The sequence below is a fragment of the Canis lupus genome, chromosome 22, assembly GCF_003254725.2.
Source record: "Canis lupus dingo isolate Sandy chromosome 22, ASM325472v2, whole genome shotgun sequence".
NCBI classification, from domain to species: Eukaryota; Metazoa; Chordata; class Mammalia; order Carnivora; family Canidae; genus Canis; species Canis lupus.
In genome coordinates this window covers 60,317,686-60,344,816 of record NC_064264.1, presented here as the reverse complement: position 1 = coordinate 60,344,816, position 27,131 = coordinate 60,317,686, and the positions used below count along the sequence as shown (strand labels likewise).

General features: G+C 40.5%; 1 protein-coding gene across 3 annotated transcripts in view; it reads left to right on the top strand.

The window, feature by feature from the left end:
* TUBGCP3 (tubulin gamma complex associated protein 3) overlaps positions 1-27,131 on the top strand; it is a 76,811-nt gene that overhangs the window by 21,468 nt on the left and 28,212 nt on the right. For 2 of the 3 annotated variants that reach the window (XM_025441331.3, XM_025441328.3), the window contains exons 7-16: positions 936-1,054; positions 1,626-1,751; positions 3,028-3,096; positions 3,432-3,564; positions 5,126-5,292; positions 19,341-19,451; positions 19,754-19,862; positions 22,854-23,043; positions 24,334-24,469; positions 25,228-25,296. In XM_025441331.3, the coding sequence (XP_025297116.1) occupies positions 936-1,054; positions 1,626-1,751; positions 3,028-3,096; positions 3,432-3,564; positions 5,126-5,292; positions 19,341-19,451; positions 19,754-19,862; positions 22,854-23,043; positions 24,334-24,469; positions 25,228-25,296 (1,229 nt within the window). The remainder of the gene's footprint in view (positions 1-935; positions 1,055-1,625; positions 1,752-3,027; positions 3,097-3,431; positions 3,565-5,125; positions 5,293-19,340; positions 19,452-19,753; positions 19,863-22,853; positions 23,044-24,333; positions 24,470-25,227; positions 25,297-27,131) is intronic. The other variant, XM_025441329.3, reaches the window with a different exon arrangement.

Here is a 27,131-nt window from a genome sequence, read left to right as displayed (position 1 = left end):
TTCATAACAATGAAAAGGTCAGTTCTTCAGGAAGAAGTAGTACTCGTAAGTGTATATTCACCTGCTAACAGAGCTTCAGATGTACAAAGGAAAACCAACAGACAGACCCACAATTACAATTGGGTATTTCAACTTCTGTCTCTTAGTAATTGATGAGAAAATAGAATGGTCTGTAATGAGAGGTAGATGACATTTGAACAGTACTACCAAGGATTCAATGTAATTAATATTTATGGAATACTTGAACCTGTCCTCACCTTCTGCCTCACTACCCTGGTTTTGGGAGTGCTCACCTTGACTATATACTCATTACATTTTCCCTCCCACTAACAGCTTGGATTTCTGAGCATTGCCTCCTTGTCATTGCTGCAACCTAAATTCTGACTTAGTTTTTTGTTTCAAGGTTTATGGAAATCCTGACTTTTCCACTGTATTCATTTCTCTTCATGTGGTTGAGAATGGACCTACATTTGTCTGCATGCTTTGTAACAGCACAGTTTTCCAACAGCACAGTTTTCTAGATGCTGTGAGATAATTACCCATCCTTTTTGATAGATTTGTGCTGCTCCCTTTTCTGTGTATTGCTCCTTGGTTATATATGAAGCTCCTATGTACTGCTTTGTTCATTTATTTTTTAAGATTTTATCCAACGTGGGGCTCGAACTCACCACCCCGAGATCAAGAAATGAGTGCTCCACCGACTGAGCCAGCCAGGCGCCTTTTTTTTTTTTTAAAGACTTTTTGTATAAGAAATTATATGCTTTCCATATACTTAGAAAATTCTTGTTTCTTAGAGCTTCATACTTTTTCCATCTTAAGCTCATTTTTTAGGTTCACAATTTTGTCCTGGTTGCAAATACATAATGTAAAACTAGTGTTGTCTTAAAATTTATTCCCTCTTAAAATGTGTTGCTCTTACAAAAACTGTCCTTCAGGTGCTGGGGAAGTGACTGAAGCAGCCCTGGTCAGAGACATTTTGTACGTCTTCCAGGGCATAGATGGCAAGAACATCAAGATGAGCACCACGGAGAACTGTTACAAAGTGGAGGCCAAGGTGCAGTAACCCAGCCCTGTCTGAGCCGTAATGAGGTGTGATGGGGTGACGGGCTGGATCTTCAGAGCTGGGAGTGCCAGTTAGGTTCCTGTTTCCCTGTGTGTTTGTGGCTCACAGGCTTGTCCTGGGGCCCTTCTGCTGTGCCTGCCTCCTGTGTTCTCTGGCAGTGCTCTCAAGACGCAGTTCCAGATAAGGTGCCTCCACTTGCCTGTGTTCACCTTCCAGAACCTCCTTTCCCACAGCCCCTTATTGATGTCGGCAGTCTTTTTGCAGCTCCCTGCTGTTAAAGAGGTAGCTGATGACACAAAGCTGCTGCCATGCTGAGGGGCTGCCACTCATGCCTCAGTGATGCTCCTTGAGCCCCACATTTACATGGAGGTTTTATTTCCCTGCCAGTGCCTGGTGCTTTTGTTTCCCGGAACCTCGTTCTGTTCTTACAGATGGTATATTAGTTACTTTTAAGTTCCATGTGTTGGAACCGAAGAATTACACTGAAAGTACAAATAGTTGAGAAAAATAATAATTGAAAATCTAGTGTTAATTTTTAACTTTTGTTGTATTTTCTTTTCAGGCAAACCTAAGTAAATCTTTGAGGGATACGGCAGTCAGACTTGCTGAGTTGGGATGGTTACATAATAAAATCCGAAAATACACTGATCAGAGGAGCCTGGACCGTTCATTTGGACTTGTGGGTCAGGTATGTTCATTGTTATCAGAACATTTAGGACACCATTCATTTTGAGGAGTGCTTAGTTTATTTAAAATCTCAATATGAAAGTAATTCTTAAAAAAGAGGATTCTTTTTTTTTTAAGATTTTATTTATTCATGAGAGGCACAGAGAGAAAGAGGCAGAGACACAGGCAGAGGGAGAAGCAGGCTCCATGCAGGGAGCCCGATGTGGGACTCAATCTCGGGTCTCCAGAATCACACCCTGGGCTGAAGGTGGCGCTAAACCGCTGAGCCACCGGGGCTGCCTGAGGATTCTTTTTAAATGAATTTCGATAATAGAATATTGTAGCCTTCATGGTCCACTCAGGAAAAGAGAGACCACGGTGTGTATTGACAGAGGTAACTAAATACTACAAATTGTTCACGGTAGCTGTTGGTGGAGTGTGAACACAGAAGAGTATGTAAATGCATTAAAATAAACCTAGAGATGATGGATTGCGTATCACTTTAAAATACACAGAAAAGTGTAGAGGCTGGTGTTTAAAGAAAATTTTTTTTTTCATTTGCAGGTTCTTCCCACTGAATATGCTTGGTATTCCATCCTAGAGTTCATTCTGGGAAGTTTTTGTCTTAGGACTATGTGAAGGTCTTTCTCACAGCTTCTGATTTGACACCTTTGCAGTATTTAAGATCACAGAGGTCCACGGTGTTTTTAATAATGTGGGTGGGGAGAATGAGCGGTACAAACAACAGTGAGAAATTGGGAGAAACTGGCATGGCGTTGCTAGTTTTTAAATTTTGGTAAACTCTACTCTGAAGAAATAGAAGGAATGTAGTCTTTTTTTTTTTTTAAGATTTTATTTATTCATGAGAGACACAGAGACAGAGGCAGAGATATAGGCAGAGGGAGAAGCAGACTCCTCACAGGGAGCCCGATGTGGGACTCGATCTCCAGATGGGATCACACCCTGAGCTGAAGGCAGATGCTCAACCACTGAGCCACCCAGGCGTCCCCAAGAAGGAATATAATCTTAAAAGATTATTGTCTAAAGTAAATACACTCTTTGCTGTAACCTGATTTTTTCATTCCTTTTCTGCAAAGTTCATTGCTAAGGGATAATAGCTTCCTAACATCAATAAATATAGATGTTGTGGTGCTTGAACGTGGGGAGACCATTGACAGAACCAGAATTTAAGTCATGCGGAACCCCAAACTGCTGTAAAGCACTGTGCCTGCACAGTTCCTGTGGGTTGATGTGTGAGGACTGTGTTGTGCTCTCATGATACCTACTTTTTCCTGCAGAGTTTTTGTGCTGCCTTGCATCAGGAACTAAAAGAGTACTACCGATTGCTCTCTGTTTTACATTCCCAGGTAAACTTTATGTTTTAATTTCTTTGTGATTTGCAGTGTTACAAAACTGCAACTATATGGAATTTTTAAGGTTTTTCATTATTGCTATTAAAAGATAAAAAATCTGTTTGCTAATACTGTTTGTACAGTCTGGATACCCCTAAAGCTTCAGGAGAGGCAAGTAATGCTAATTGCCAGGGTTCCACCTCTCCTGTAAACAGATCACTAATAGCTTGAAGGGACCTCTTGCTTCAGTTTTATAAGATCCCTTCTCTACATTCACTTTACATGGATTAAGAAATGATGGATGTATTTGGTGACTTGTACTTAAATATTCCGTCTTTATTGTTTCTTAGCTACAGTTAGAAGATGATCAGGGTGTGAATTTGGGCCTTGAGAATAGCTTGACCCTCCGGCGCCTCCTGGTTTGGACTTACGACCCCAAGATAAGACTGAAGACTCTTGCGGCCCTGGTGGACCACTGCCAAGGTTGTTCTTTGTCTCATGGACCTGTTCTGTTTCAGGGCAGGTTTTAGAGAACGTCACACACATTTATTTTTGTGCCTGATCTCCTGTATCTTTTTTGTAGAAGAGCCAGAAGTATGCCAGTTACATACAAGTTAATAGATAACTTAGGGGGGAACAACCAGTTGTGAACATGGCTCCCGTGTCTTTGTATTTACGGAAGCTTTGTATATTGTTGAAATGAAGGAAGAAAGAAGAGGGTCTAGTGTTAAGGATTTTGTGATCCTTGATGCTGTAACAGTTCATCTCTCTGCCTCTTTTGTTTGTTTCTGACTGAGCAGCCTTTCTTGTGGGGTTTCTCCTCGTGAGGTTATGGCTCACATCCAGGCTCTCCAGCTGTGTGCTACACATTGTCAAGTATGTGTGTCTGGCTGAGGCCTCTTCTAGGCTCTTGGTCCGCATTTCTAGTTGCTTTCTGAATGTATTGTCTCACTGTTTGTTCTGCCTTGCCCAAGACCTCTTTGTCTTTTCTCTTTGTCTGTAATGCTTGAACACTGACAGCCTCCACCTCTTAGGATCATTAGGCCTGAGTGAGACGTGAGAAGCCAGGGGTCAGCCCCTAGGTCATGGTCCCATGTCTGCTGCCACCGTCCAACTCGGTGATGCTAGGGCAGAACTCCAGCATGTCTGGATCCAACTTCACCATTCCACCTGTGCATTCCCTGCCTGCCTCACCTCCTAGCATCTTTTTTACCTCCTGGCATTTTCCCTCAAAGAGAAAGTCTTGGAGGACAGTGCATGAGCGTGTCATTCTCTCCGAGGCCGAGCACTCCCCACCCCCCCACGCCCCCCACCCGTGGGATCCTACCAGACTCCTCTGTTTTCCCCTTCCAGGGCTCACTTAGCTCCTCCAGTCCTGGGCCTCCCGCTCCTTTGGCTGCCTGACATCTGTGCCCCTCCATCAGACCACATCAGTCCTTCCCTAACTTCTTTCAGCGATTTAAGAAAATCATTCTTAACATAAAATTTCATGTGCTTATGGACCTGATTTTTGTCACTGCCATTACTCTGTACTGAGCTGTGCTCCCAGGATACTGGGCACTGTGGACATAGAGCAGGGTGTTTCAGTCGGTAAGTTTCAGCCGCTGCAGTTTAGTGGGTGGAGACTAGCACATGACATCCACAGAAAACCGGAAGGAAACAGACAGCAGTAAAATACAAGTATTCTTGTAGAACTTTTATGTTTTAGGACTATTCTTTTGTATCTTGGAGTGCAGTATCTAGTGTGAATTTTAACATGTGTTTCAGTCAGGAAAGGTGAAAATCATGCTGTAGCTTGAAGAGCAAACCAGAATTTTGCTGCCAAAAAGCTCAGGAGTGGCCCTGGGGAGGCAGGTGCATGTGTGATGACTTGGGAGCCATCCCTTGCTCTTTTGGTTCTGTGACAGGCTCACTGCCACTTCTATGCCCAGAGTGATAGGACACTGATGTACTGCATCTTGATTCCTTGGGCATTTTGGTTTGTGTGGTGTGAACGGTTTGTCCCGGGAGAGTAACTTGCCTGTTGTCCATGTGTGTTCCACAGGAAGGAAGGGGGGTGAGCTGGCCTCTGCCGTGCACGCATACACGAAGACGGGGGACCCATATGTGAGGTCGCTGGTGCAGCACATCCTCAGCTTGGTGTCACACCCTGTGCTTAGTTTCCTGTACCGCTGGATCTACGATGGGGAGCTCGAGGACACGTACCATGAAGTAAGGAATGCCATTCTAGCCTCACACCTGGCTCGGGGTGGGGCGGGGGGCATGGGCTCCAGGACAACTGTTTCCCCTTCACTCAACGATGTGTATTTGTCCAGAGGTTTGAAAGCCATGTACTGCTGAGCAGTATAGCTGTATGTGCTCAGTGGAACATTATTATCCTGGTTTTAATGGTGGGAAACTCCTGCCCAGGTTTATAGCAAAGCTAGGGCCAGGGCTCCCAGTTTGTCCTCCTAACCTCATGAGGCAGCATTGCATTCTGTGACTTCTCAAGGTTACCAACTAAGCTAAACTCACTTGGACTTACTAAGGTGCCAACTGTTTCAGTGAAGTTACTGTGTATATGCCGTTTGCCTATTGAAATACAGTGAGTTCTGCTGGAAGCAGCATGTGTGTTTTCAGTCCTACAGTTAAGACCACAGGTCCTCTGACACTGAACTTCACAGAAGCTCAAGCACTGTTGACACACGTTAAATGGTTAAGCACTCCTTGCATTCTGGAGCAAATATGGCATTTACCTTGAAGAAGCCCTGATGGGAGCTTGTGGCCATGGCGGGAGGCGGCTGGTGTTGGTGATTTGTGCTCTCCTGTCATGGCTTCCTCCTCTCACTTACTTTCTGATGGATGAACTTGATGGAAGCCGTCATGAAATTCATGTTGTGCTCACGTGGTTTCTGATAGACCAGTTGTGCTGGAATCAGTGGCTTTTAAAATATGCATGGCAGCAGAGCCAACCGCAGAGGATGGCTTTGGGGGTGCTTTTGAAGGACTGGGTGGCACCTACAAGTGCAGGTGGCTCATTGTGTCTGGTAGTTCCTCCATGGCGTTATGGTTGTCCTTTGTTACTGCACGTAATGGATGTAGACACCCCACTTTTTGTAGCATCTCTTCTGCTGACAGAGGTTATGGTCTTTGTAGGTGTAGACCTTTTGAACATCATCAAAAAGAACATCCTTTTCTGTACCCGCCTGTGCACATTGGTGAGTTTCTCCAGGGTCAGTCCCAGGAGATGGGATTGCTTGCTCTTGGGGAATGCAGCCTTTCCATTTTGGTCCTACCCTTTCCAGCACCCTGCAGTCAGCCCTCTGAGGTTTCTGCTCCACCTGGGTAGCACTCCTACCGGAGTTCTAGGAAGGGTTTTTACTCCTGTATTGTGGTTTACTGGTTCCTACTGAATTTGACCAGCTTTTCATGTTTATCAGTTATTTTTATTCTACTAATTGCTGTGCCTATGCTTTGCCCATTTTTCTGGTGGGTTTGTCTGTCTTTCTAGACTTGAATCATGGGATGATTTTATACATTTGGTTATCATGCATCTGTGATTGCATTTTTCAAATTATTTTTCTTTTCACTGTTTATTTTTACATTATTTCAGACTTAGAGAAAAGTTGTGAGAGTAGTGCAGAGAGTCACAGATTCGATTGCTGCCCCTCCCCCAATATTAGTTTTGCCATGGTTACCATATACCACATTCCCACGTGCACCTGAGTCTGTTTTTGGACTCCCTTTTTCTGAGTTTAATGTTTTGTTTGCTATTCATCAATATTAAGTAACCATAGCTTTACAGTTTGATATCTGGTAGGGGCTTTTTCCATAATTTTCCATGCTGTTTTTGCACATTTCTACATAGATGTGAATTTAGAATCCACTTGTCAGGTCTGTCAAAAGTTTTTTTTTTTTTTTTTTTTGTCAAAAGTTTTTTAAAATATTTATAGGGGTCACACAAGTTACAGATTTTTTTTTTTTAAGATTTTATTTATCCATGAGAGACAGAGAGAGAGGCAGAGACATAGGCAGAGGGAGAAGCTGGCTCCCTGTAGGGAGTCTGACACAGCACTTGGTCCCCGGACACTAAGCCACCCAGGCGTCCCAGTGAAGTTATGGATTAAGAAGAAAGGTTTTTATATGCTCTCTGTTTATTTCCTTTTTTTTTTTTTTTTTTTTTTTAGATTTTATATATTTATTCATGAGAGACACAGAGACCGACACATAGGCAGAGGGAGGCTCTCTGCAGAGACAGAGAGACAGACACATAGGCAGGGTCTCTGCAGAGTCCGATGTGGGACTCGATCCCAGGACCCTGGGATCATGATCTGAGCCAAGGGCCGACCCTCAACCATTTAGTCACCCAGGGGCCTCTATGCTCTGTGTTTCTTTAGCTAAATAAGCTATCTTTTTTAAAAAACATGAGCTGGAAAAAAAAAAAAAAAAACATGAGCTGAAAGCTTTGAAACCTATTCTGCTTTCATTTTACTAATGGTCACTTTGAAGTTTTTCAGAACCTATTTTAACCTGTATTTTTCTAAATGCTAATGTCAGGAATAAACCAATTTCTTTAATCCACTCCTGTCTTTTAGATGAGGAATTTTGCACCTACCCCAGGTTCTGCCCTGCTATCCACGTAATCTCTAGCATTTTAGATTGTTATTTTATTATTTTAGTTTTTGTATGCATTTTATAAAAATTGCCTTCTGTCAAGATTTTAATTTGTTTTGCTTTGTTTTCTTAAGGTTTGCATACATTATTTAGACTTGTATCTCTTAGGTTTCACTGGTATTATTCCTTATCACTAAGCTCATTACACCTCCTGTTGTTGAGAGGAACATACATAGTTTTTGTGATATTTTAGCCTGATTATTTTAAAAAGCTAAGTTGTGGCTCATGCTTCTTTCAAGATCCTCCTATCGTATGGTGAGCATAACATTAAACAAGGAACATTCTACTTTCTCAGTAATTACTCAGTGTCCTGACTGAGACCAGCTGGTCTACCTTTGGGCGTCAGGGTCATGTAGAGTAGCTTATCCATTTGGTTGTTAGACAACTGCCTTGAAAAGCCAGCCCATTTCTGTGTCGTGTTACTGGTTAACAAATGGAGCCTCAGAGCTCAGCACCTAATAGGAAATATATGCATTCCCGAATTCTTATTGAAATTGGACTTTATCTCATTCCCAGATAGAACTGAGTCAAGATTTCCTGGAATGACATTCAAAAATAAAAGATTTATATAGGAAAAAAAAAAAAGATTATAAAAAAATGAAAACTTGTCCCTTTTTATTAATAAAATTCCACCTCTTTCCTCACCCAATAAGTAGTATGTAAATCATAATATGAGTTTGGGTGATAATAACTTTTTGAATAGCTGCCAATCAGTTGATTCCATGACCCTGATTTTCTTCAGAGGTTGGGATAGGAGTTGTTTGGACCCTACTGGCATATATATTACTACCAATTAATAGAGCCACAAACCAGCTAATTATCTTTTTAAAATTTAGCACCTAAATTCTAAATTGTAATATTTTTGTCTTTTGTCTTGAGATTAGTTTGCATTTTCTAGCAATGAGATTTTTCAAGTAGTCTTTAATTATACCACTAATCCATTGTATGCATCTGTGTTTTTAAAGAGGTCTTAAAAGTACCACCAATTCTTTATTGATTGCCTTGTGTGTGATTTGGGCTTATTTATTCATTTATTTTGTTGATACTAATTGTGGTATCGGAGAATCCATGGTAAATGTAGATAGAATCAGAAACAGACTTCAAATTGATTTTCCTCTGGGCTGTTATCTTTACTATTTTTGAACATTGATTTACTGAGGTAAGACAAAAGCAAACTCTTTAAGACTGGAATAGATTACATTTGGGATACTCATATTGAAGAACTCTTATGCATTAGATATGTGTAAGGCAAACTGAAGGTTTTATTTACTTAAAAAAATACTACATAGGCATTCTTGCCTATTGAATACAATATTAGGATTAGTAATTCAGAGGATCACTTAAACTGATCTCAGATCTTGCCTCATTGGTAAAGTTTTTCTTTTTTTTTTTTTTAAATGTTTTATTTTATTTTATTTTTTTTTAATTTTTATTTATTTATGATAGTTACAGAGAGAGAGAGAGGGAGGCAGAGACACAGGCAGAGGGAGAAGCAGGCTCCATGCACCGGGAGCCCGATGTGGGATTCGATTCCGGGTCTCCAGGATCGCGCCCTGGGCCAAAGGCAGGCGCCAAACCGCTGCGCCACCCAGGGATCCCGGTAAAGTTTTTCTTAAATATTTTTCTTTCTGTATAATTTCAGACTTCTAGAAAAGTCAGAAGGACTATAGATAATACTCCTCAGACTACCTTACTACAATGTTAGTAGTACAGATTTATCTTTTTTTTTTTTTTTTTTAAGGTTTTGTATTGTATTCCTGTTGGAGGTCTGAGGTTAGAGAAGGCCTTAGGATCTTCAGGATTTGTAAATTTTTTATTTGCTAGTTACTTTGCTCAGCTAGTTCTTTATACCTCAAATGAGCTTGTTTGCTTCACTAGCTTTGCTGGCGGGATTTCTCAAAAATGCATTTTGACTTGAGCTAAAATTAATCCTTCTTGGGACACCTGGGTGGCTCAGTGGTTGACCATCTGCCTTTGGCTCAGGGCGTGATCCCAGAATCCCGGGATCGAGTCCCACATCAGGCTCCCTGCATGGAGCCTGCTTCTACCTCTATGTCTCTGCCTCTCTCTCTCTCTGTCTCTCATGAATAAATAAATAAAATCTTAAAGAAAAATAAAATTAATCCTTCTTGACATAAAGTTTATTACATTCTGTGCCCTGGGCTTTCCATGTTTAGTACTGTGATGCCAGAGGGCTTATACCGCCCATTGGTGGGTCTTGTTAGAACTCACCTGCTTTATAGCTGTTGGGTGGAGCTTAAGGGCTCAGGTTCTGGAGTCTGATGACTCAGGTTTGACTGTTGGCTTCAGTTTCTGTTGGCTGTGTCTCCCGGCGAGTATTTTATTCTCTCCAAGCCTAACCTTCCACATCTTTTCTGTATGTACAGTAGTAGTGCCGATCTCATGGGATTGTGTGTATGCCTGAGGGTTGAGTCAGGCAAATAGTAAGTATGCAGTACATTATTTGCTGTTAATTAATATAAGAAGAGCACTAGATAAAATTTGAATACCCACTGGTCTTTCTCTTACTTATGGTCGTCTTCAACTTGTCTGTTTTCTCTTGAACCATGCATTTATAAATGTTCATTTAAGGCTTTAATTTTGGGAAGGTTCTCTTTAAATATTAAATTTACCAAACGCATTTGGTAGTTTACACAATTGTGTTCTGACCCTTACACCATTAAAATTTGGATATTTTCGTCTCTTCAGTTCCTGCCTGATTTTCCCTCAACTATGTAATTAGTTATAACTTAGTTGTAAAATCATATTTCTTCAAGTGTCTGGTTATGGTAAGTAGCTATATATGAGCTTTATAACCACTCTTTTAAAAGTAGTTGACTTAAATACTTGTATAAGGAAATGCTCTGTTCTGTAATCAAAGAAAGCACAAAATGTGGATAAACAGAAATTGTAAAAAGGACCCAGAGAAGAAATACTGGAGTTGAAAGGTATAGTAACTTTCAGTTAAAAGAAAAAAAATTTTCTAGTGGCTCAACAGATTTGAGCAGGAAGAAGAAAATAAGTGCCTTGCAGGTAGGATAACAGGTTATCTGGTCTGAGGAGCTTGAAGTAGGAAAACTCAGTGAGGCCCACAAGAGTTCACTTTGAAATCAAGCTGTGGAAAGACAGAGAACCTTAGAAGTTTTCACTCAAGGACAACTCATGGAAAAGGTCCTTGGTTAGAACAGCAGATCTCGCCTCAGAAACCATGAAGGCCAGTAGGCAGTAGGATGCCACGTTCAAAATGCCGAAAGGAAAGACTGTCATTCAGGAATTTTGTATCCCGTAAACGCCATCTCAGAAAGAGTGGAGAAATGAAGTCATTTCCAGATAATAAAACCTGAGAGCTCCTAGAAACACAGACCATCAACACCAAGTCCTGGAGAAATATTAAATCTGAATAGATCTGTAGCAAGTAAGAAGATAAAGTCCTTAATCTCAAAAATTTTCCAGTAAAGAAAAGCCCAGGACTAGATGGCTTCACTGGTGAATTCTATCACCTATATAAAAAGTTGTCACTAATTCTTCTCAAAGTCTAACAGAAAATGGAGGAAAGAACATTTCTTAACTCATTTTGTGATGCCAGTATTACTCTGATCCCAAAGCCAGAAAAAGACAACCCAAGAAAACTACAGACCAATATCCTTTATGGATATAGATGCAGAAGTTCTCACAAAGTACTAAAATAGACTAGAAGGTAAAGACTGTACACCATAACCAAGTGAGACTTATCCCAGGATTGAAGGTTCAATGTAATTAAAATCAATGTAATACATCACACTAACAAAGTGAGGAAAAACAACCCAATTGATGCAGAAAAAGCATTTGATGAAATTTGACACTCAGACTAAGAATAGAAAGGAACTTCTGCACCTGATCACAGATATCTGTGAAACCCTAATGGGTGATATCATGTTGGTGAAAAGATATACGCTCTGTCCCCAAGATCAGGGGCAAGGCAGGAGTTCCATTTTCCCTACCTCTACTCAGCATCACACTGGAGGCTCTAGTTGAGGCAGTTAGACAGGAGAGCAGTTAGGAAACAAAAATACTCATATTGGAAAGGAAGAAAATTTGTCATAGATGACCTAATTTTATATATAGAAAACTGAAATGTTCACAATATATACCTAATAAGTTTTCCAGATTAGCTGTATAAAAGAGCCACACACAAAAATCAGTCACATCTTTATATACTTGAAATTAACAATCCAAAAATAAAATTAAGAAAATAGTACTATGTATGCTAGGGTTAAAACTAATCAACACCTAGGGAGAACTTAAAGGAAGGGGGTGGAAGAATTGCACACTGAAAATCCATAAAACTGTTGAAAGAAATGAAAGCAGACCTAAATAAATGGAATGGCACCACCATGTTCATGGATTAGAAGATGTAATACTTTTAAGATGGCAGCAGTTCCCAAAATGATTTCAGATTGAATGTAATCTCTTATCAAAATTCCAGTGGCCTTTTTTTTTTTTTTTTTCAGAAATGGGAAAGCTGGTCTTCAAAGTTATATAGCAGTGCAAGCCACACAGTCTTGAAAAAAAGAATAAAGTTGGAAGACTTACACATCCTAATTTCATAACATATTATAATGCAGAGCATTCAGAGATGTGGTACTGGCTGCCATGAGTATAGACAGCCAGTAAGGGAGTAGAATTGAGAGTCTGGAAATGAATGTGTTCATTTTTGTTCAGTTGATTTTTAACAGGTGTTCCAAGACCAGTCATTGAAGAAAGAATAGTCTTCATTAGGTGGTGCCGGGACAGCTGGATATCTACACACAAAACAATGAATTTGGGCCTTAGTTGCATACCATATATAAAAAGTAACTCAAAATTGATTGATATCACATCTAAAGCTGTAATATTTATAGAAATTAACATAGGTGTAAATATTTGTGGATTAGGCAGTGGTTTCTTAGATATGTCGCCAAAAGCTTAATCAACGAAAAAAGATAAATTGGATTTCATCAGAATTAAAAACTTATATACGTTGAAGGACGTTATTGAGAAAGTAAAATAACCCATAGAGTGGGAGAAAATATTTGCAAATCATATATGTGGGAAGGGTCTAGTATCCAGAATATATAAAGAACCGTCATGACTCGAGCAAAAAGATAAATACCCCAGTTGAGAAAAAGACCATGTCAAAGCAGAGATTTTTCCAAAGGACATCTGCAGTTTGGCTTTAAGTAAGTACAGGAAAAGAATCGAAACATTAGTTATCAGGGAAAAGTGAATTGAAACCACAGTTGGACACTTAGTATTAAATTAGTGATACGGTAATAGGTATATGTTTTATTAGCATTCAGTAAGAAAGATGAGTGACTTTCAGGTCTGTGCACCAGCTTTTAACAGGTGATGAGAGTATATGATTTCTTCTGGTGACGGTCATGGGTACTGGTGTTTGTTCTTTGCACTTATAATGGGAGGACAAGCTAAATTTCAGATAGAAGTTAGTATCAGTAAAAGTGGAATTCCCTTCCCTTTCTGCATTCTGTGATCAGAAACCCCAGCTCGAGAACCCTTAGAGCAAAACCTCCAGGAAAAGTTTTGAACTGGCCGTGAGGCTGTGGGTGGGAGCTCATTTCTTGTGGAGTTAACACAAACGTGAACTTGTACATCAGGCTTCAGTTCTCCTGCCTCGGGCTTGGTGGAATGCCAGTCGGCTGTGGGACTGGGAACCTTTTCTGCCCTTGCCTGTCCTGTTGGAGCTCTTGGACTTTCCCTCTCTGACCTAGCTGTCTTTTTTTTTTTTTTTTTTTTATGATAGTCACACAGAGAGAGAGAGAGAGGTAGAGACAGGCAGAGGGAGAAGCAGGCTCCATGCACTGGGAGCCCGACGTGGGATTCGATCCCGGGTCTCCAGGATCGGGCCCTGGGCCAAAGGCAGGCACTAAACCGCTGCGCCACCCAGGGCTCCCCTGACCTAGCTGTCTACTCCTTGCTGACTTTCTTGCTTTAGGCTCTTGCTAGGAGCAGGAGATCTTAGTCTCTTTGCTGCTGGCTATTCAGAGCTTGTGCCATGTACAGTCTAGTTTTGTCCTTCCAGGAAGCTCTCTGGAAAGGATTCTCTCTCTCCTGCTGCTGAGCAGTGGTCAGTCAGTGTCCTGCCCTAGCTGCCCTGGGTTTGGCTGTTCTACAGCCCAAGAATGAGTTTCTTTTTACCTGAAAAAAAAAACTTACAGGTGGCCTCTGAGCTTTGCGGTTTCTGGTATGGAATCATTAAAAATGGTCTCTAGGTCTTCTAGTTGGTATTTTACTGTGAATTGTTGTAAAAATATGGGACCCCATAAAATTTAAAAAAAAAAAAAAAATATGGGACCCTTTAGCCCAACCAGCAAGAACCGGTATCCAGCTTAACATTGTTTATCTTCTGTTAGGAAGTGCAAAGGTGGGCAAAAATAGAGCACTCTAAGAATTTACGGATATTGTAAATGATTAGAAAGTACTTTCAACATTTGGGGAAACGTTTCTAATTATTTTTGGCTATTACAAAGCAGTATGGATGAAAACATTTGGTGTTTTACTGCTGCCACCTAGAGAAACTATCCGTTAGGCCTTCAGGAGCTCCCCATGGGTTTTCTCCCCAGTGACTGAGGTGAGCAAGTTATGCCAGTTTAAGGTAAGAATAACGGAGTTGGTGTTAATTTACTTGATTTTTATTTTTTGCCTTTGGATAATTCTTGTCAAAGGGTGAGGGGCTTCAATGAGGAGCAAGAAAAGATGGACAGATAAAAAGGAAGGTCTTTGCAGAATTTGGAAATTTTCGAACTTACTTAAATGTTTACTTAGATGCTCTAAAAAGATTCTAAAAATCTACACCCTTGGCTTAGAAGGTCAGTGAATGAACAAGAGATTAATGCAGTGACTGCTTTAGGGAATATCTGTGGGTGCATTGGCACTCTTGTTATTCTGTTTCTTTTATAACTTTGCTAAGAATTACTGAATTTATAAGTTTACCATATAGAATATCTTATTGTTTTGTCACCTCTGTGCCCCACCCCTGACACACTGGTTCGTTCATTTGCCTTGGATGTTATCTTTCCCTGCCTCGGGTCTTACCACCTCCGGTCTCCCCGCCTTGGGTCTGGAACCACCTTAGCTGCTCTGGGTGTGGCAGAAGTGGGAACTCTGGGGAGGTGCCTCCCTGTTGACAGTTGGGAGTTGGGGTCTGTGTGTAATAATGGATCTGTTTCTTAGAAACTAAGCTGCTTGCTCAGAAAATTACCCTCCTCATTTCTGTTTTTAGTAGGGAGGCTTGGCATTTGTCCAACAGTTAATGAGAAATCATGGTACAATTATGTCACTTTTCTTCTGTTTTTTCTGTGTTTGACCCATGGTGAAAATCAAAGAAACTTGAGTGGAAAATGCATCAATGAAATAAAAGCAATTATGTTCTGGCCTTGGTTTTTTTTCCTCTATAACTATATATTTTTCAGAGGATTAATTAAATGCTAGGGTGTACCTATTCCTCTTGGTGTTTGCTGGGAGAGTGATTGCACACAACTTTGCCCTCAGATGAAGTGATGCTTTCATAATTTCGAAAGACTGAATTGTCTGAGTTTTTTATCTTTTAAAATAGTCTTATCGCTCTTACTGATAAAAACTGATAAAAACCTGACTGCGCTCTATCAGGGTAAATTAGTGGGTTTTTTTTGTAGAAACTAGCTCTTTAAGTGAATAACTCATAAATACAATTCATATGCAATTCATCTGATGTTGAATGGTAGGCTACAGAGCAATCATAGCGTGATGATTGGGTGACCTTTCAGGTTACTCATGGTGGGCTTGTAACATTTTTTAAATTTTCTGTCAGCGATAATTGAAGTATATCTTACAAAGTGATAATAGCTTCATTATAGTAGGACCAGTTATTCCTCAAAGCAGTCACTAGTTATGTGTTTAAAATTAGGGAATATAAATTTAAAAATCTAAAATATAAAAATCAATAAATACTTTTATAATTTCAATTTATACCTAAAAATAAGAAATTTGCATTGAAAATACAGATAGTGCTCTTACCTTCATGGCCATAAAATATTGGCATTTATTCAAATATCTACTTACAAAGGAGATTGACTGTAATTGATATCATCTAGCCCTGACTTAACAAGGATTGAATATAAGACGTTAACATCATTAAAAACTTTGTTTCCGGGGATCCCTGGGTGGCGCAGCGGTTTAGCGCCTGCCTTTGGCCCAGGGCGCGATCCTGGAGACCCGGGATCGAATCCCACATCGGGCTCCCGGTGCATGGAGCCTGCTTCTCCCTCTGCCTGTGTCTCTGCCTCTCTCTCTCTCTCTCTCTGTGACTATCATAAATAAATAAAAATTAAAAAAAACAAAACAAAACAAAAAAAACTTTGTTTCCTTAAATATTTATCCTTGGGAGTAGATTTCTGTGAACAGAAGAAAATATCTTTTTTCTTTGATTGCCTTGGGAAAGTGATCTTACTGAAAAGTTTTTTTTTTTTTTACTGTCACCATATGTTCACTCATTGGCTTGAATTACTTAGTTCTTTTGGATAGTATTTTTTTCTGATTTAAAAATACTAATTGAAAATTTTTGAGCCTGTTAACAGAAAAAGTTTATTTTTATGAAATTACTATTTCATCATGAATAGATAACCTGTTAATATATTTTCTGTATTTCTCTGTGTCCATTTCACTGTGTATACTTGGAATTTTGTAACCCTTTAACTTCTTTTAAAATTTAAAGTGAACAATGAGAAAAACCTTTCCAGCCCTCATTGAATATATTTCTGAAGCATATGATTTTGCATTCCTGCTTTAACCAAATAAGGTGTTGTTTTTTTTTAATAATGAAAATTCCATGCTATTAAATTTTATTCTTCTGTACCAAGGCTTTATAAAGCATGATCTCTGAAACTGCTGTATAGCACATAAAAGTGTATTTTGTGGATATATTCTTTTTTTTTCCCCTGGGAACAAGATCTGTTTTGTTTTTTTTTTTCCAATAAGTTCTCAGTTTGTGATAGTTAAGAATGAACTTTAGTTTTAATGACTACATGATACTATTTTATAATTTGTTATATATTCCTTTGTTTTTAGTAGTGTATTGGAAAGTGTAATGTACCCTGGCCAAAAATATATTACTCCAGTAATGCAAGGATAATATTCATAATTTTTTCATTTATATTCACAAATGAAACTGGCTTGTAGTTTCCATTTTGGGTATTACTATTATTATTATTATTTTAGATTTATTTATTTGAGAGGGAGAGAGTAGGGGAAAGGGCAGCGGGAAAGAGAAGAGACTCCACACTGAGCCTGGAGCCTGATGCAGGGCTGAATCCCAGGACCCTGAGATCGTGACCTGAGTTGAAATCAAGTCGGCTACTTAACCTCCTGAGCCACCCAGGCACCCGTTTTGAGTATTATTTTTATAAGGTTGTGCTAGTGTTATAGAGATCCATAAAATAAACTCAAGCAATCTGTGTATCTTTCTGTGGTCTAGAATACCTCAATGTAACAATGTCTTTTTTTTTTTTTTTTTTTTTTAAGTGAAGTAGGCATTTTACATTTCTGATTTTAAGTTCTCTCCTTGGGTAAATAAATTTTGGTTATGTTTTGCTAGGAAACCATTAATTTTATATTGTTATATAATTACTACAAATATTTTAAAATTCTTTAAATACATTTGTCTCTGTGGATATACTTTCCCGAGGGTTGTATGTTGTTCACCTGGTGATTTGGAACTTATGTAAGAATGACCAAAGAGGGACTTTAGGTATGTTATGACTTCAGTGGATTTTACAGTCCTGCTAGGGAGCTGAGTGCTATTGGTCACATGGTCAGTGCTGAGTCTCAGACCATTCAGCTTCTAACTTAAAACAGTACCAACTACTGAGGTTCTGGTTCAAATGCCATTTCTCCCTAAGATGACCTAGGGCTCCTTGGGTGAGTGGCCGATTCTTGGTCTAGGGGAGAAGGAAGATGAGCCTAGTGCATCTTCCATACCAGAAGCAAGGAAGACTAAAGGTCAAGGCTAAAGGACTTTGCAGCTAGCTTGAAGAGGCTCCTGTCATCCCAGAATGGGAAACCTGGAGTGCCAATAAGGATAATAAGTGTATGGACTGGAACACAGATGCATATAACTCCATGTTCATGATGATAGAACACCATTGGAAGCTGGGAAATAAAGATGTTACCAAATACCTCAGCCTCTCTTGACCTGGTCAACTTTCTTCCCTTTTAATCTATTCATAAAATTAATGACCGCGAGAGTTTCTGATGAGGCGTCCTAGCTCAGAGGGAAAGACAGTGCATTCAGAAGAAGGTGCTAGCTGGCTCAACCACTAGACGAATGCCATTCAGAAAGGAAACCTAGACCCTACATCATGTCCAAGGTAAATCCTAGAGGGATGAGGAACCTGAGCTATGAAAATAACATGGCAGGAATGCTGGAAGAAAATTATGTTGGATGTCTGTGTAACCTAGGAAGACAAGAAACTCAGAAGCCACACAGGATGATGTTTACCTACACAACAAAAATGGAGCAAAGCAAAAACATGAAACATCCTGTAGATGTTGGTAAATGATTAACTTACAAAACTTTGTAATACTTGCCTCACAAATGGTCATGATCCCTAATATAACAAACAGTTTTCATATATTGATGAGAAAAGGACAAAGTCAGTAGAAACATGGGTTGAGGAGGAGATGAAAGACAGTTTACAGGAGAATAAAAGCAAATGACCACCCATATGACGAAAACCGCCCCAACTTCTTTTGTCAGAATAATAACAGTACAAGCAGCCATGCTTTCACCAGCTGATGGGCAAAATCTAGAATGGCGCATCCCACTTGTGGGAATGTCTGTGGACACCACTGTATGGAAAGGAAGGCTGGCACATCTGTAAGGATTAAGAATTGCTTTGACTCAGCGGCTATTAGAAAGTGAGTTATAGAGCCAAAAGCACTAGTGTATTAGGACATGACTGAAAAATGAGAGTGGTGCCCTTATTGTGGTAGGAGATGGGCTAGAATCAGTAGCAATTTAGCTCTATTTTACCCCCCCACTCTCCGTGCCCTTTCTGTTGTCAGGAGGCAAGCTGGTCGGTGGGGTCAGCAAAGGTGTTGAGCACTGAATGGGGAAGAAGCTTCTGAGCAAAACGGTGGTTCTCAGAAAGGTCACTTAACGGCAGTGCTGCTTGGTAGACTGGTGCTGCCTGCCTGCCTGCCTATCTGTCTACATTAGCCTGTAGCCAGCAGTCCACGAGCAGGGTATGGCAGTGTTGGCCCCACTGTGTTCCAGACTCGCACATGGACCTCTGGGCAGCGGCCCTCACACCCAGACCCTCATAGTTAGCAGAGGTTACAACAGATAATCCTCTTGAGGATCGTAAATCTTCAGGAAAAAACCTGTTTCATTATACTTCCACTTAAAAAAGCCTGGGACATCTAATCATTTAGAGAGTGATGTAGCTAAAATGCTTTCTAAGACCAGTTTCGCTGTATAAAGGCTCAGTCTCCTGTATCTCAAGAGCTTGGCTTTCAGAATGGCTTCTTCCATGTTGCCGTTAGTGGGTAGTCTGCCGTGTCACATTCTGATGTTGCTATGTCTCTTTTCTCAGTTCTTTGTAGCCTCAGATCCAGCAGTTAAAACAGACCGGCTATGGCAGGACAAGTACACCTTACGGAAATCGATGATCCCTTCTTTTATTACAATGGATCAGTCCAGGAAGGTAAGGCCAGAAGGGAGATTCGTGGTTTTGATATTTTAATCTGTATCTACCTGTATGTGCCTGCATCAGGTGACAAAACTTATCATCTTAAAATGTTATTGCATTATAGAAGTGTGTATTAATTGAATGTGTTGACCTATAAATATGTGTGTGTTAATAATGTCTTTTTAGAACTCACTTGATACTTTCCCAGATATTCTTGTTAATTTTTAATTAATAGTTTGTTGCTCAGGAATATTTGTGGTAGTTGAATGATCAATGATTTTTATGTAAAAGTAACTCTAGGATGTTTTCTTTTCTAGGTCCTCTTGATAGGAAAATCAATAAATTTCCTGCACCAGGTTTGTCATGACCAGACGCCCACCACGAAGATGATAGCTGTGACCCAGTCTGCGGACTCACCCCAGGATGGTATGATGGTGATCGCTGTGGTGAGGGTGTTGTGTATATATATTGCTGGAAGCATTTTTTTGTCCAATAGGACTGACACGTTTTCTGAATTGTTATCCAGAATACCTTAATATATAGTGTGATATGTGTAAAATATTACTATGTAAATTTTGAATTCCCTTTTTTATGTGGACTTAATAAGTATTGGACTAGGTGTGGCTGTTTTATTCATAGTAAATTACTCTTAGTAATCTGTATTATTTTTAAAAAATGGTACAGCGATAGTTTGCTGAGATAAGAAAGGAAAACTGTTGCTCTTGGTGGCTGCACCTATGACAGAGGCTCATTCAGGAATCAGCAGGAATTCACAAGTGTTGATTGTATTCAGAGTGCTGCCCTGCTCTAGATGTTCTCTGGTTCCCTCATTCACTATTGTCCTCTCCTACTTTTCGCATCATTGCATGGTGTTTTGTGCACGGACAACTTTCTGGTCTTGGCTGTTTCTGTTCGCGTGCTTATTCTGACTCACGCTGCATATGGCACAGCGTGGCAGGTGTAGGCAAGATGATACCAATTATTGTACATGACGATGACTGTGCCTTTCATTAGCTTACAGTCTAGCTATGAAGATAAAACATGGAAAATAAAATGAAATAATGAATAGTAAATAGTAAAAGATAAGAAGTGCTAAATGAGATGTATGGATAAATTGCTGTAAGTGTACAGTGCTGTAGGGTTGGTGGTAGGCGACTATGTGAATGCTAGACACCAGAACTTTTTCACCTGGCATCACCAAACTTTGTACCCTGTGCTGGTCCTCGCCTCCCCTCAGCCCCTGCGACCTCCACTTGACCCTCTGCTTCTCTGAGTTGGAAAACTTCAGATTCCGCAGACAGGTGATACCAGACAGTGTTTCTGTGTCTGCATTATTTCTCTTACCATAATGTTCTCCAGGTCCATCTGTGTTGCCACAAACAGCAGAATTGCCTTCTTTTTTTAAGGCTAAATCATATTCTCTTGTGTACATACGCCACATTTCCTTTACATATTCATCTGTAGATAGACGCTTGGGCTGCTTCCATATCTCATACTTAGGAGATTACTTAATGCTGCAGTGGACATAGGCTGCATGTATCTTTTAGTGTTTTTATTTTCTTTGGGTAAAAAACCAGTAGTGGAATTACTGGATCATATGGTAGTTTTTTATATTTAACTTCTTGAGGACCTTCCATACTGTTTTCCGGAGGGTCTGCAGCAGTTTGCATTCCCGCCAAAAGTGCATGAGTGTATCCCTTTCTCCGCATCCTCACCAACACCTGTTGTTTCTTCTGTTTTTGATTCTGGCCATTCTGACAGGTGTGAGGTGGTACCTCCCTGTAGTTTGATTTGCATCTCCCTGATGATGAGTGGTGTTGAACATCTATTCATGTACATTTTGGCCCAATTTGATTTTTAGTATCTGAGAGGACTCACTAGATGAGGTCTCCAAGGTATTGGAAAAGCTATGTTGAAAATCCAGACTGAGGTCAGGGCCAGCTGTCGGGCTTTGGGAAGTGCCTGCGTCACCATGCTGGTTAAAGACAGGGCCCCTTAGTGTAGTGAATACTCCAGCTGTTGGGGTCAGATGCCTCTCCCTCCTTGCCCCAAGTGCATTCATCACAGACAATTTAGCATATACTTCTTAGGGATGCACAGACCCCAGTTCTTAGAATAGAGAGAGATGTGACCCAAGAACAGATTTTTGGGAAATACCCCTGTTGACAAGGTAGAATAATGAAGGAGAGCCAGGAGACTTGTGTTGACAGATTTTGACCTTTCCCTATCACCCAGAGAAGACAACTAGCTCAGGCCACACAGTGTGGTACCTGTGCTCACTGTGGAGACGTGCAGACAAGGATTTTTGCCAGTGAGGCAAAAGTCGTTGTGAGGCCTGCAGTCGTGCCTGGTGGATTGTGGCTACTATTGAGTTCCTGGACTGCTCCCCTTGGTTACGTTGACGACAACTCAGCCCCTGTCCTCCCTGCGGCTTTGGGCTACAGGGCAAGGGTTTCTTTACCATTAGGCTAGGAGTATGGTTGGAAAGATAAAAGATAGGAAACCTGGAAAGACCGACAGGAACACAAAAGCAAGGGGAAAAGTTGAATTTGTATTTCACATTTGAAAAATTTTGAATATTTGAAAAAAAAAAAAAGAAAGAAAAATTTTGAATATTTGGAAGTGTGACCAAAGAGTAGAATCCAGTTTTACAAATGAGAGTGGAGGATAGGCCCCAACTGTTAAGTGTTGTCATAGTTTTTAAATAAAATCAAATACTTAGTTTTATAAACTGTCTTGTGCCATAGAAGTGTAAGTTAGCAGGAAAAAGCTCTAGTATGTGTGTAATATCCTTGCGCTGTTTCTTTGCAGTATAAAACTATGGAAACGTTTACTTTTTTATGTTACTGCTTGGAGTTAGGTCTGCTTTTATTCTACGTTCTCTGAAAAATCTCCCCACACGTCTTCCCCCATGGTTAGCTTCATGTCGTGGCTGCATGTGACAGCACCAGACCTTCAGCCAGGCTAGCCATTCACAGAGCTCACTCTTTACATGTGCCATCCTGTTTGTTCTTGAGATGGGTTTCAAAAGTGTCATGTAGGCACGTGTGGGCGATTTCAGCATTGAATACCTCCCTTATACTGCACTTTTCATCAGCGTGTTTTAGTGTGGTTTTGAGTTCATTACACTGTAGAGGATAACTTGACCTTTATATCTGGAAATGACCAGCTGATATTGGGGCTCCTCTTTCTGGTCACAGTACACAGGCTGCTTGCACAGACGGCCACACAGCAGCATTTCCAGTTTCTGGGGCTTGGGGCTCACACCTTCCTGAGCACACACATGGCCTGTCATATCTGTCTCCGAGGCCATTTGTGGGTTTTGGCAATGGCTTTTGTACGTGGCAGCCTTTAGTTTTATCTTTATTAAAATACAGATTATAGACGTTTGTGTACTTCTCCTTTTGTTCTTTACAGCTGCAGATGTGTTCACAGATTTGGAGAACGCATTTCGGGGGAAAATTGATGCGGCCTATTTTGAGACCAGCAAGTACCTATTGGACGTTCTGAACAGAAAGTACAGCCTCCTGGACCACATGCAGGCGGTCAGGCGGTACCTGCTTCTTGGCCAGGGGGATTTCATAAGGCACCTAATGGATTTGCTCAAGTAAGAAGACTCTTTGCATTTTTATGAATACACATAGATTCAGCATGATAAAGAGTCTTAGGGTTCTTGTTTTAAAGAATCAATGGCATTAGAGGAAAATGTGTTGAATCCTCTTAGAACATCCTAGTAAGATGAAATCTGAAGAGATAAAGTTCTCACATAGAAGTCCTTTCATTTGTTCGTTTCCCGTGCCTTGGAGATACTGTGGCACTGACAGTCCAGTGTCCAAAGGGTGTGCAGTGGGTCACCCTTAGAATCGTGATGTCCATATGTGTGATTGTTCTGATTTAACGAGGATCTCTCTTCCCATCGGATCTCTGCAGGGGATTATATAATAGTTCATGTTGCTACAGGCCAGACTTCAATTAAAAACTTTATTTTTTAACATATGTGGCACATGTAAGTATTTTCAAGTGAAGCAGAATCAAAATTAATTTTTTGAGACTTAAGTGTTTAACTTTCCAAAACACTTGGCAAAATTCTATTGACGGTCAATTTTGTGAAACTTTTTTTTTTTAAATCATTTTTTTAAAATTTTTATTTATTTATGATAGTCACAGAGAGAGAGAGAGGCAGATACACAGGCAGAGGGAGAAGCAGGCTCCATGCACCGGGAGCCCGATGTGGGATTCGATCCCGGGTCTCCAGGATCACACCCTGGGCCAAAGGCAGGCGCTAAACCGCTGCACCACCAGGGATCCCAATTTTGTGAAACTTTTTAAAGATTTTATTTATTTGAGAGAGAGAATGTGCATGCATGTGCGTGTAGAGAGTGTGCGTGCATGTATGCGCGTGTGCTTGTTCACGCTCTGGGGGAGGAGCTGAGGGAGAGGGAGAAGCAGGCTCCCCACTGAGGAGGGAGCCCGATGCAGAACTCAGTCCCAGGACCCTGAGATCATGACCTGAGCCAAGCTAGTTGCTTGACCCACTGAGCCACCCACGTGCCCCTAATTTTGTGAAACTTTTGTTCTCATATTGTAGTTGTTTCTTTTTCATTTTAGTGTTTATAATCTGAACTCTTTATGATTTTGAGTTTTTATAAATCTCATTAAGAATTCAAGTAACAGGGGATCCCTGGGTGGCGCAGCGGTTTGGTGCCTGCCTTTGGCCCAGGGCACGATCCTGGAGACCCGGGATCGAGTCCCACGTCGGGCTCCCGGTGTATGGAGCCTGCTTCTCTCTCTGCCTATGTCTCTGCCTCTCTCTCTCTGTGTGTGTGACTATCATAAATAAATAAAATATTAAAAAAAAAAATTCAAGTAACATTTTATTTTTTAAAAATCTGTTAAGACCAGAACTTGTCCGTCCAGCTACAACTTTGTATCAACACAACTTGACTGGAATTCTCGAAACTGCTGTCAGAGCCACCAATGCCCAGTTTGACAGCCCCGAGATCCTCAAGAGATTGGACGTGAGGCTCCTAGAGGTACTGTGGTCCTGGTCCTGTGTAGGCAGTGAGCTCCCTGGCCAGCCCTCCCATCAATGTTCCCTGTTTAAGTGCATGTAGTCTTACCTGGTGGATGGGGGTTGTGCCTGCTGCTGTGTAATCTTAGGTGGGCATAGAACACGCAGTGCTTACCACAGGCCTGGCAGTGCATTGTGTAGTTAGCCTTACTCTTGTTAATGGTAATGTTGCAGAAGCCACAGGTATGATACCTGTTGGACGTTCTGAACAGAAAGTAATAATAATATATATCAAAATAATAAGATTTATCAAAAATCTATGTTTTTAATTTCAGTTTGATAGAAGATGACTTTTCTTTGGGGAATGAATATCAGAAACACTGTACACTGTTTGCTTAGCTATGATAAAGGACCATTAGCAGAGCCTGTTGGGTTTTTAAAATGTTGACTTTTAAAGGATTTGGGACATATAAGGCAGTGAGTTTCTGCCATAAAAATACGGTGACAAATTTGAAACAGATTTTATCATATTCATTTAAAAATACGCCATTCTTTCCACAGTATCTGTAGAGCACCTCTTAGGTGCCTATTGTTTCAGTGCTGAGGGTACAGGAGTTGGCAAAAAGATGCAGTTCTCATGTGGCTAATGCTCAGAACTATTGAGCATTTTTCCAAAAATTGGGCTTTATTTTGCTGCCTTTTCTTTGAGGACTGGCTGGATCCTTTGGCAGGAAGCCTAGCACTGGTGGGAAGGCCTGCAGTTTGTGTTTTTGCTCCCAGGTCTCTCCAGGTGATACCGGGTGGGACGTGTTCAGCCTGGACTACCACGTCGATGGGCCAATTGCAACGGTAAGGCAGTGCTGGGTGATGTGACAGCAGCCACGGCTCCTCACATTGCTAGCTGTCATGTTGTTGTAGAACTGGCCATCTTCTCAGTGAGCTTCTAGTGCAGGCGATTGCTTAACATCTGGGTGAGACCCACCGAATGAATACTGAAGCAACAATCGCTATGTGTTTTAGATGATCATTAATGAACACTGAGATGGTCTATAATTTTAAGGATTCTTAAAAATACCATTTGTTCCATCCTAGGTTTCAGCAGGTATTTAATAAACAGATTGCTTGTTGTGCTCCACTGTTATTAGACCATGGCTACTAATTCAGGATAATGTGAAAGGAACCACAAAGTGTATTTTACAGGAGTCACGTTTTTACTGTTTAGATCAAATATACTTAGCATTCATTGAAATGGACGGGAAGAGGCTGTACGGTTATCTGTTGTGCATTTGCTGCGCCTCACCAAAGTGCTATTTCTGTCCACGTCAGTCCAGATGGGGAGGGGTGTAACCCCAGGAGCTCTTTGTGTCTGCAGTTAACTGAGCCCCTTCCTTCCGGGTGCATGCTGTTATATCATACCAGAGTAAACTCCTTTGCCAGGAAATGTCCTTGAGCTGACTTCAGTCATTTTACATCTGAAGGAGGACATTCATCTCTTTAGATTATTGGGAAAAAGACTTTGTTAAGAGGTAATATAACTTGGCTCTAAAATTACTCCAGTTGTGAGCCTCACCCCCACCAGGCTGCTTTCCAGGGCGTCCTCTCCCTGCTCTTGCTGTGCTGTTGCAGCATGCTTGCTGCGAGATGGGGGCTCCCAGTATGTGAATGCAGAACTGCTCTCCTATTTAATTTTTTGTCACATTCAAATTACTTTTTTTCCTCATTTGACTTGTATCCTGAATAGTTGTAGATACTTATTTGTTAAAACATTCTGTTGTGGAGCTCTTGGGTGGTTCAGTCAGTTAAGCGTCCAACTCTTGATTTCGGCTCAGGTCATGATCTCAGGGTCCTGAGTTAAAGCCCTGTGTGGGGCTCCCTGCTGGGCATGGAGCCTACTTTAAACAAAAAATTCTGTTCTATACATTATTATTTAAATCCGAAACTTTGATATTATCTACTTTGTTAATGTTGAGTACGTTGCATATTATTTTTCTTAGTATAAAAGGTACCATAGTAAAGTATTTCTTATTTCAGAGTAAGTATATATATGTATATGTTCCATATACACAGTTCCTTAATTATTTCACAATATTTCAGATTTACTGAGCATACAGTTAAAAGTGGCATAGCTTTGTATATAAACACGTGGTTATGCAGTATATTTTTTAAATTTTAGATTTTTGAAAGCTCTAGTCAAAACAGTCAATAGAAGAACTTTGTTACACATTTATTTTTAAAAAATTTAGGATGGATCTCTGTCTATGGCTAACAAGTCACCTCCCCACTCCAGCAGCTGGAGGGCACGCCTGGGAGGCTACTCTGGGAAGGAGAGCAGGGCTGGTAATGAATTAGCAGGATGTGCTGGGGACATTGTATGGGAGGTGATGTCTTGCACATCTGGCTTTTGCTGTTCCAGTCCTAGGGCAAGCCTCTGTCTCAGCTTGTTACATTTTCAGCTAACTGGAATATTTTATTATTAAAAATACACTTTTAGATCAAATTTTGGAAGAAAATGGATTTTCCTCTTTTTCCTTATTAAACATTATATCGTCTCTGTTTCTTTTCTCATTAATTGAGATTGTAATTTTTGTAGAAAACTGAATTATGAGGACATACCTTATGTTAGTCACATGATTTTTATCTTTTATGACAGTATAATTTTAACTTCTTGCTAATTCTGTGAAGAA